This window comes from Cydia splendana, chromosome 6, assembly GCF_910591565.1.
Source record: "Cydia splendana chromosome 6, ilCydSple1.2, whole genome shotgun sequence".
NCBI classification, from domain to species: domain Eukaryota; kingdom Metazoa; phylum Arthropoda; class Insecta; order Lepidoptera; family Tortricidae; genus Cydia; species Cydia splendana.
The window spans coordinates 10,805,340-10,816,065 of record NC_085965.1 but is presented as its reverse complement, the minus strand read 5'-3'; the positions used below and the strand labels follow the sequence as shown (position 1 = coordinate 10,816,065).

General features: G+C 34.4%; 2 protein-coding genes across 2 annotated transcripts; both read right to left on the bottom strand.

The window, feature by feature from the left end:
- Nucleotides 1-2,067: 2,067 nt before the first annotated feature.
- Nucleotides 2,068-7,285, bottom strand: LOC134791410 (uncharacterized). Its single transcript, XM_063762431.1, has 4 exons — nt 6,954-7,285; nt 6,160-6,375; nt 5,776-5,903; nt 2,068-5,533 (listed from the first exon to the last, which is right to left on the bottom strand). The coding sequence occupies exons 1-4, from the start codon at nt 7,237-7,239 to the stop codon at nt 5,501-5,503; spliced, it is 663 nt and encodes a 220-aa protein (XP_063618501.1). The 5' UTR covers nt 7,240-7,285; the 3' UTR covers nt 2,068-5,500.
- Nucleotides 7,286-9,523: 2,238 nt separating this feature from the next.
- Nucleotides 9,524-10,309, bottom strand: LOC134791855 (uncharacterized). Its single transcript, XM_063762985.1, has one exon. The coding sequence runs from the start codon at nt 10,307-10,309 to the stop codon at nt 9,524-9,526; it is 786 nt and encodes a 261-aa protein (XP_063619055.1).
- Nucleotides 10,310-10,726: the final 417 nt, after the last annotated feature.

Genomic DNA, 10,726 nt, shown 5'->3' with positions numbered 1-10,726 from the left:
TAAAACTGATTTTATTCAGTCCGCCACATGTATAACTCTTCTTGTTACTTACATAATTTATCTTTCACGGTAGTACTAGGCATCCTTTATTTGAACTTGGAACGTGAATTTGCAATTACTCTTACTGATTACTGAGATAAACTAAGGTTTACTCGGGTAATTCCGAATGTCGAAAACTGTCGGATAATTCCAAAAAGAGACTTTTATTATGATGGAATTAAGGGTGATTTTCATCTGATTTTCGGAATTATCCGACATTCGGTAATACCCGAATACACCTTACTGTCTTTAACTTTATTTTTTGACTGTGTCTTTAAGTCGCATCTTGTTGGCTATGCTTTACAAGTTTACATATTATTAACATTCAACCGGTTAAACAGTATTATGTTCATTTATTCACGTAAATATTATTCTAGACTGTATTCCTTTCCTAGTATAAAATAAACAAACAAAGGGTATCTACATTGTTAAAGTTATGTGTGAAGTGCGTGAGAAGTGCGACTGTGTGCACCTTTCCCCCCGCGAAAAATGGCAGAAAGATTTGTACGGTGAGATATCGCTTGGGCCCCTCCCTTCCGATGTGTCGGAAGCCGGTGTTGCTCGAAGTTTAAAGTAGATTTTTTTAAAGAGTTTGGATTGTCAAACGTTGCCACAAAACATGGCGGCGTATAGCGCCATCTAGTTTGCCTGACATAGGTACTCTGGGGCATAGTTTTCTCTTAGAATTTATACCTCCTTGTTTTACTCTAACAACGTATCCTTTTGTTTCTGTCGTAGTATGTTTTTCCCATCACTCTGTTTACTCATTGATATGAATTAAACAAGTATGTATACTTAATTCCTGTTAATATTATTTTTCTTAAAACTGATTTTATTCAGTCCGCCACATGTATAACTCTTCTTGTTACTTACATAATTTATCTTTCACGGTAGTACTAGGCATCCTTTATTTGAACTTGGAACGTGAATTTGCAATTACTCTTACTGATTACTGAGATAAACTAAGGTTTACTCGGGTAATTCCGAATGTCGAAAACTGTCGGATAATTCCAAAAAGAGACTTTTATTATGATGGAATTAAGGGTGATTTTCATCTGATTTTCGGAATTATCCGACATTCGGTAATACCCGAATACACCTTACTGTCTTTAACTTTATTTTTTGACTGTGTCTTTAAGTCGCATCTTGTTGGCTATGCTTTACAAGTTTACATATTATTAACATTCAACCGGTTAAACAGTATTATGTTCATTTATTCACGTAAATATTATTCTAGACTGTATTCCTTTCCTAGTATAAAATAAACAAACAAAGGGTATCTACATTGTTAAAGTTATGTGTGTTGATATTTTATACAACATTTATTGTAAGTTTTAATTTAACAAGTAATGTATGTTAGGAATTTCTCTACTATATTTTTATTCATATTTATGACTCATACCTGTCAGGGTTAATTTAATATACAACTCCGAAGGAAATGCAAATATTGATTTCATATTCATTTGAACTCAATGTTTGATTAATTAATAATCATTAATTTAAGTTTCTGTATTCAAAATACTTACTAAAGTTTAAAACAATTCCAAGTCCTTGACTTGAGTACCTGTGACAATGATAACTTGTTTTGTATCTAGTAGAAATAAGAATACATTATAAATTAAGTGATTCATTTAACTCATCACATCACATCATACCGCCTGACAGGTTACATTTTTCATAAAGTTAACCATGGTGTTACTAGTGAGCTCTTAGTTAAGTTGACTAAATTCTAGAATAGTTTACTAATCACTGTTTAAAAAGCTTTTTATATATAAAAAAAAACTATGTGGATTGTAATGTGTGAATGTTGTCATGAATATGTGAAGAAAGTTTATTCGTTTTGTCAATATCAATACGTACAGAAGGTTGTGTAATTTAAACTGCATAGATTATATATGTTTTTTATTCGACTAACAGAGATAGTAATTTTTCGAGTGTAAGTTTTGCAAGCTCTGGTAACATATTTAGGTAGAAGGCTCGAAGGTATTAAGTAATTATTTTGATTGCTTTTGATTTGACCGTTATATCAGTGTGAATTTCTTATAAATACTTTGTTATACCAGTATTGTATAGGGGCCAACTGTTATTATAATTCCATTAAACATAATTATTTATATTGCTTTTAAACATGATTTACGTAAATGTCGGTATAACTGGTTTCACTTTCAGTATTTTTTATCAGCTTAAATAAATTTTCGAGTTCTTTCATAGCTTACATAGATCTAAGGCTTAATTTTAACAAATTATTTGTCGAATGATAAACAAGGCACACAATAATATATGATGACACAAATTAGCAATTAAAATGTGAGCCAAATATTGTTACCGATATTAAATAATATTTTAAATAGTTACTTTGACTTGAAATGTTTTCTGAAATTTATAAGTTGGGAAAATCTCATGTTAAAAAAGTAAAATATATATTAATATGCAAGTATTCATTTATTTACAAAATATAGCCGTAAAGAATTACAATCTTGTATCTGTGCCATAGCTGAAACTGAACTCACAGAACAGTCCACGTCATGTTGCAAAACAAAGATGTTATATCTGTCTTTCTTGAGGGGTTCTATAGTGTGCAACCTCTCCTTATATCTAAGGGTGGTATTCCGTTTGTCCAATATCTTTCTCCAATGTATATTTTGTCTCACATTTTGCTTAATAAGAGAGAGAGAGAGTGAGACGCAATGACATTGGACCAAGAAATTAGACAGGTAGTGATAGCGGTACAACCTGAAATTCGGGAATCAGCTGCAAATGGTGTTAAAGGTATGAAAATCGGCACGATTAATCTTTAGGCCATTTGAATCAATTTGACCCGTAGCACCACGAAAAAAAAAACAAACGGAAAGGAGTTATGACGTCATCTTTTTTTTTGTATGGAAAAAAAAAAATTGTTCAGAAACCTATCGTGTGTGATATTAAATGAAAGGGCATTTTGAGCCGGTTCTAAAAATATATCACATTATTATATTTCCGTCACTTCATTCAATTAAAAGAAAAATTTTTTCAATACATACAAAGTTTGGGCTCCTGGTGGCCTAGCGGTAAGAGCGTGCGACTTGCAATCTGGAGGTCGCGGGTTCAAACCCCGGCTCGTACCAATGAGTTTTTCGGAACTTATGTACGAAATATTATTTGATATTTACCAGTTGCTTTTCGGTGAAGGAAAACATCGTGAGGAAACCGGACTAATCCCAAATAAGGCCTAGTTTACCCTCTGGGTTGGAAGGTCAGATGGCAGTCGCTTTCGTAAAAACTAGTGCCTACGTCAAATCATGGGATTAGTTGTCAAGCGGACCCCAGGCTCCCATGAGCCGTGGCAAAAATATTGGGATAACGCGAGGAAGAAGAAGAAGACCAAGTTTGGGCTCCTCCAGATACGAAACCGTTGCATTATTTTTTGTAAAATATACCTAAAGTAATACCCAATATCCTCATACCTAACTCCAAGAAATTCATTTCGAAAATATTTAGTTTTAGTGCTTTTTTTTAATTTTTTATTATTACAAATTGTGATCTATCAATCTATCGATGAAACGGCCCCCTAGCCTAGTCGATAGTGACCCTGCCTATGAAGCAGGAGGTCCCAGGTTCGAATCCTGGTAAGGGCATGCCCTTACCAGGGCTTGTATATATGTGTATACGGGCATTTATTTGTGTGATGATGATGATGAACACACAAATAAATGCCCTTACCAGGATTCGAACCTGGGACCTCCTGCTTCATAGGGGTATCGTCTTGGGTCGTCCCATTCGTTTTTTGTCAATTTCTTAAATTAGTCCTATTTTGCTTTCGTCACGCATTCTACATTCGTCAAGTTCATCGGTGGTCTTTTTCATATTTGGTTGTTTGCCTTTTTCTTATTTCGGCTTATTCCGGTATTCGTCATCATCTTCTTTGGGCATGTTCGATGTTAGTCAATTTCTTTTTTTTGTGCATTCGTTATTCGTCCTATCGTCTTTGGTCATATTCTAATTTCGTATTTTTCTTATTTAGGCTCTTTTGAAATTTGGACACATTCTTTATTTGTCCCGTTCAATATTGGTCCCGTTCGATATTCGTCCCATTCGATATTCGTCCCATTTACTCTACGTCTTGTTTTTTGTTTTGTTTCCATAAACAATGATCTTTTTACTTAAAATATTAATTGAAAGTACCTACCCTAAACAATACACATGTAGGGGAGATTAGTCCAAAATGGAGACACGGGGCTTATTCCATCGTGCCGTGCCTGGTCATAGACCAGGGCACGGCAGTATGGCTACTTAGATAGTTTCAGACTGATAAAAGCTTTGGTAACTGCTGTCAACCTTCTTGGTAAGTTTGTCAACTAAAGTAAAAATGTCTAAAGTAAAACTAAGAAAATGGCCCATGAAGGCTGTACTGGTTGGGAACCTGAAGAACTTGGAGCACTTCATTAGTATTACTAAGGGGAAAATCGCGTATAGGATTTGGTACACGCTGTACCGAATCCTATACGCGATTTTTCCCCGTGTACCGTACACCCGGCTTTAGACTAGGCATGGGATAAAACCGTACAAAATAAAGATTTTATTAAACATTTCCCTTAAGTCTCGATTTGACCCTACCTTCCCCTATTTGCATTTCCCCATATTCGAAATGAAAAGTAAAGGGGTTTAATTTTGGTGTCCTTATTAAAGCACTAATTAAACAAATGTTAAATAAAAATATAAGAAAAAGGCAAACAACAAATATGACCAAAGATGAGAAAGACCACCGACGATAGTGACAAATGCAGAATGGGTGACGAAAGCAGAATAGGACTAATTTAAGAACTTGGCAAAAAACGAATGGGACGACCCAAGACGATACCTTCATAGGCAGGGTCACTATCGACTAGGCTAGGAGGCCGTTTCATTGATAGATTGATAGATCACAATTTGTAATAATAAAAAATTTAATAAGAATACTAAAACTAAATATTTTAGAAATTAATTTCTTGGGGTTAGATATGAGGATATTGGGTATTACTTGAGGTATATTTTACAAAAAATAATGCAATGGTTTCGTATCTGGAGGAGCCCAAACTTGGTATGTTTAGAAAATTATTTTTATTTTAATTGAATGCAAGTGACGGAAATATAATAATGTGATATATTTTTAGAACCGGCTCAAAATGCCCTTTCATTTAATACCACACGCGATAGGTTTCTGAACAATTTTTTTTTATTTTCCTTACAAAAAAAAGATGACGTCATAACTCCTTTCCGTTTGTTTTTTTTTTGTGGTGCTACGGGTCAAATTGATTCAAATGGCCTAAAGATTAATCATGCCGATTTTCATACCTTTAACACCATTTGCAGCTGATTTTGGTCAACCGCTAGTACTAAGGTGGAATATCACCCTAAGGAATCAATGGTGAATATTAATATATTATACAATGTTACAAAGCAAGCAGCAGCTAATTGAGTTAAAAAATATGAATCATTATTTATTTTATCTCTTCATGTAGTTCATGTTTGTTGATACCTAATAAATAAACGAATATTTTTCAATATATAAACATTTGAATTATTTTCGAGTTCTACCTGTTGTCATCTAGGCAAAAGATAGATATAATACTTTTACTTCTTGACAGGAGGAATGAATAATTGTTGCTAATAAGTCTAATACGAGTCAAAATATTTTAGTGTGAAAAAAGATTACAAAGTAACATTTGGGTACTTAGTGTGTATAAAAATATAATAATGTAGTGATTTCTATGAATCTACCTTTTTTCCTTTCTTCATTTTCATGAAATGTCGTCTGATGTAGCAAAGAGCACCGGGCACATCATTCGTAGCTTGAAGTTTCTGTTGAACTTCTTTACAAATCTCTTGCCCTGGTGTTATCTCCAACACTGAAATGTTGTTTCAAGTAAATAATCGGGAATAGCTTTGGGTTAGTGATATCATATGTTAAATTTCTACTTCAGCCAAACAATCTGGTGTGCACAACTGCACTCCCTAGGGTGACGAATGCCAATTAGTTGTATGTACACTCCCTTTCATAAGATTGGTGTACTGTGAAAGCAACAAACAGTTAAACCTTCATGGGTCTAAGGTCCAAGTTTGGATTGAAAGATGAATTTTATTTCCATAGAAAAGTGACCTCACCTTCATAATGTTTAGTTTTTGAGTCCCTCAACAAATAAACTGAATTTCCTTTGGATTCTTTCTTTGCTTCAGTGAAGAACTGTAGAAATATCCCATCTTTCCCATCATTCCTTGATTCAATGGTGAAGTAAATTTTTAAAAACTTCTTGTAATACTTTTTTGCCATTAAAAATGCTTCATGGGTATCCTTGATTTCTTTTGCAAGTAATTTTTGCTCTGAAATATAAAGTAAATCATCAAATTGATATCAGGTCAGCAAAGGGTAGAATTAAAATAAAAACCCCCAAGAAAATTTGTTTACTGGCAAACTTAGAGTTAGATCTCTAAAGAACTTGACCTGTCAAAAGCTACTTTGCTATGGTGGGAGTTAGGTACAGTACAGGGTTAATAGACATTAATAACTGGTTACATACGACTCATAGATTAGTTAGGGCTTTGAGTGTTACTGCATGTATGTGTATGATTTTTTTAATCTAATACATACTATTCTCTTAATGTGTGCAATATAAAAATATAAATTTTAGTGCATAACTGCATAGACAGCACAATATTTCCGTTACAGACATTGTACCAATAAGTTTGACCTAAACTGTAAAAAAGGTAGTTTAATGAAATTAATGAAACAAGGCCACAACCAACACAGAGATGTACTTAAGCACTGGGCCGAACTAGCCTGGGGGACCTACAGTTGAACCCATAATGCATGATACCACTGCGACACAACCAGCCCTCATAGGGGATTTATTACTAATAAATATACCTATATATTTCATATTTGTTACTAAAATACAAACCTGACTTAAATTTGTTGTATTTCACCTGTTGTAGCTCGTATTCTTCAACTTTGGATTTAATATCGTGTACCAGTTGTTTGTTTCTTTCAGTTATCTTTCTTAATTCGTCGTCACTGTTCTTAGATGAACTTCCAGAGTAATTTAGGTTCTGTGTTTGGAAACCATGTAACTGGTTTGCGATTTGTTTAGATACATTTCCCACATCAGATTTGAATTCACAGAATAACTTTTTATCTAATTGTTTCATATCTATTGTGAAGTCCCATGTTTCGTCGATTACACTCATGTTTACAAATTCGAAGCTGAAACAAATAAAAACTAGCACAACAAACAATAATATGATCCTATGATAGACCTAATAACCGACAACCGACTACTTGGTTCAAAATTTCAAACGCCAACGCTATGAACAAAGAGGATATAATCACTACGTTTTAAGAGACGGGACTTCATACATTTGTGCGAAAAAATGAAAAGTACGAGAGTTATTTCCTAATACTACCAATATAAGGAAATTGAGTGTTACCATCACTAAACGTCACTGACACATGACAGGTGTCAACGACAGTGATGTGAAAATTCGATAATAGTGATGCCCATAATTTAAAATGCTTGTTATCGATATCGATGAAATTATTGCACGGACGCGTATCCTTGGTTGGTTCAAGATTTCAGGTTTTAGGAGTTTGATAACAAAGCGAGAGCTGAGAAATACCTTAAAAATCTGTTGACTTCGTTTACATTATACATTACATTACATTATACCGTACTCAATAAATAAAATATATACAACTCAGTTAAACAGACACGATTACAATATGTACCTTGAGCTCTCGCTTATTTATCCACATTTATGAAATAATAGAACACTTTTTCTTTAATACTTTCATTTACGTACATAATCGTTTACAATGACAATTTTTTCCAAAAATAATAGTTATAGGTGTAAAAAAAAACATTCAATTTGATAATTAGCCGGATACAAATAAAAAGGGGTTACTATAACAATTTAAACTAATTTAAAACTCTGTTCAGTTTCCTGATGCTCAAAAGGACGTTTATTTACGTTTACAATAATTACAAACTTCATCCACGGACCTTTTAACTTTTAGGTTTCTTAAGAAATATCATTAATTTTTGGCACACGACTTTTTTTAGTCAGGATCTCACCAATGTTCTCAGATTTTTGCTTGACTCCACTACATGAGCCCTGTTTTTGGTGCCTAGTTAATTGTATTTTATGATGGAGCATTCTGCCTTCGTATGTGAGGTAATGTGAATTCCCAATTAACAGGAACAAATCCTACTTCATAATTATCGCCACCTCATCTTTCTTGAATACTTAGGATTACTCAGTTACTTTACTTGGTGTGTCAAATAGTTTATGCAAGTTGGCTATTCTGTTTCATTTAATTAATAATTGATGTATATTTGACAGCTGTAACATATATTATACAAAAAATCCATATTGTAATCCAAATACCAACTCGGAATAGCTAATTAACAACAAAAAAGGCCGGCGGCAGCGGCGCGCCGGCGCGGCGCACACGTCTACTTTTAATCTATTTTGCTGTGCCACCTTGCTCTGCCTTTTTTAATACATCAGCAGTGTTTTCTTCCCCCAATGAAAAAACGTCATTTTGTCTACGACATTCATTTCGTAGAAGTAACATGGAAAAAATTACTGCCAACTTCTCAGCGCAGTCAGCAAAATGCTCAGGGCATAACCACGATGTATCAATGGACCCAAGCATAATAGTTTTTGAATATTGGGTCACACCAGAAACATAAAGCATGGTTTTTATATTTTCTTCAAATACCTTCGTCAATACCATGATTTGATTGCAAAGAGCAATGCTTGGGTAGGTCAGCCTAATGTCATTTTTGTCCCACTCCCTTAAATATATGTATCTGTATTCGCCCTTTCCTGTTTGCTCATCTGCTTGAAATACTGAGCAGCATCTGCTGCAAGTAAGGCCGTTTAATATATTTTTTGCCACAAAACCACTGACGTAAACCGCTGGCTGGTTGTCGAAATTTACTAAATCTTAATCCTCCTCCAAATCTTCTGCCAAATGCAGGACAGGCACGTCGTCCTCAGGGGATATCTGCTCGTGTGGTTCTTGAATTTGTTGTTCATTTCCTTTTTCTTTTTTCGTTCCAAAAACGACATCGTGGAAATCGAAAATTATTCGGTTGTCGTCTTGTTCACAATTCGCACCGCGTAGTGCTGGCGAACTTAAGCGCGTCAAAATTGACGATTTTAATGCTGAACCAAAATGGTAGCATGTCGGATTCCTGTTTGTCGGACTGTGTTGCCTAATTAATCCAAAAAGATTTTCCAGCGAATCCTGGTTCAGTTGACGCAGGTTTAAATATTTCATTCCTCTGGCGTTTACAAAATCCCATATATCCTGAAGGGAAGAAATTGATATTATGTATCCTTTAACACACCTAACATTTTTCAAGGTAACATTGTTGCCAGCTTTCAAAAATTTGAGACTTTTTAATTTTTCTTTATATGTTCTCCATTTGTTATGATGAAAACTTTTTTTTGATACGTTTTCTCGTTAATTTTTTTTTATGTCTTTGTAACTAGCCGGACCATTAGTACAGTCAAAGAGCTGATCTAAATCTTCAATAACTTCGGCAGTCTGCATTAATTCATTTTTGGCAGTGTCATCAACTGATTCTGCCTGTAGTTTCAGTATGGCTGAAACCGTATTACTTAATATTTGTGCTGCTAGTTTAACTTTCATTTTGCTTTTATATTTGGGCAGAACTGCTCGTTTCGAAATTTTCATGAAATGGAGAGTGTTTCTATTTTTCTCCTCGAGTTCGATTAAATGCTTCCATTTGCCTTTTTTATTATCCCACAACACTTCGCCCCCTTGCAAAAAAATATTCCTTATAGATTTAAATAGGTGGGGTATATCATATACTGTAAAAATTTTTGTTCCATCAACAAGGAAGTAATTGGCATCAATGGAAATTCCGCTCAACCTCTTTAGTAAATTCAAAGCACCCATATTGGTAGGTCCTTGGTCGCAAACTGTACCAATTACTGAGAATCCTTGTTGAACGACTCTTTGTATTATTGTCTTAATTATGACCGACAGTCTTTCTGAACTGACAGTTCCTTTAACAAAATAATGTGCTAAAGGCTGTTTGTATTTTTTCCTTACACCTTGCAGCATGAACACTAGGGCGTGATCAGCAATGTCTGCTGATCTACCACCTTCGTTTCCAAGGTCTTGGAATCCATCGATTTTGTCAGTAGTGGTATTTAGTATCAGTCGTTTTTTAAGGGCCATTTCGTCGAATAGAATGACACATATTTTGTCTTGATCATTCATAACTATTGGTGATTTTTTTAAATGCTCCAACAATTCCTCATTGATCCCAGTTTCCAATCTCATTTGTTGGAGGACCGTTTGTAGGGTTCTGATGCTCGGCAGAGGTAACAAATGTCTCAAGAATCGATACACTTTTGGTGACTTTTTATAAATGGAAAGAGCTAATCCTTTGTCGGAATTAGTCCATCGTTTAGCCTGTGGTTTTCGTTTTTGATTTTTTACCGTAGATGTAATAAGTGTCTTTAACACGGGTGACTCAATAGAGTCCAATACTTTCACTTTTCTTTGCAACATCTTTATGGTCATTTTATTTTGTTCTAATTTCTGCAGAATTTTTTTCTTCCGGGGACTCACTGTGATGTCTGAAAAATAATAATGAATCAAATTAATGATAATAATGTAAAGGCCTGATCACTG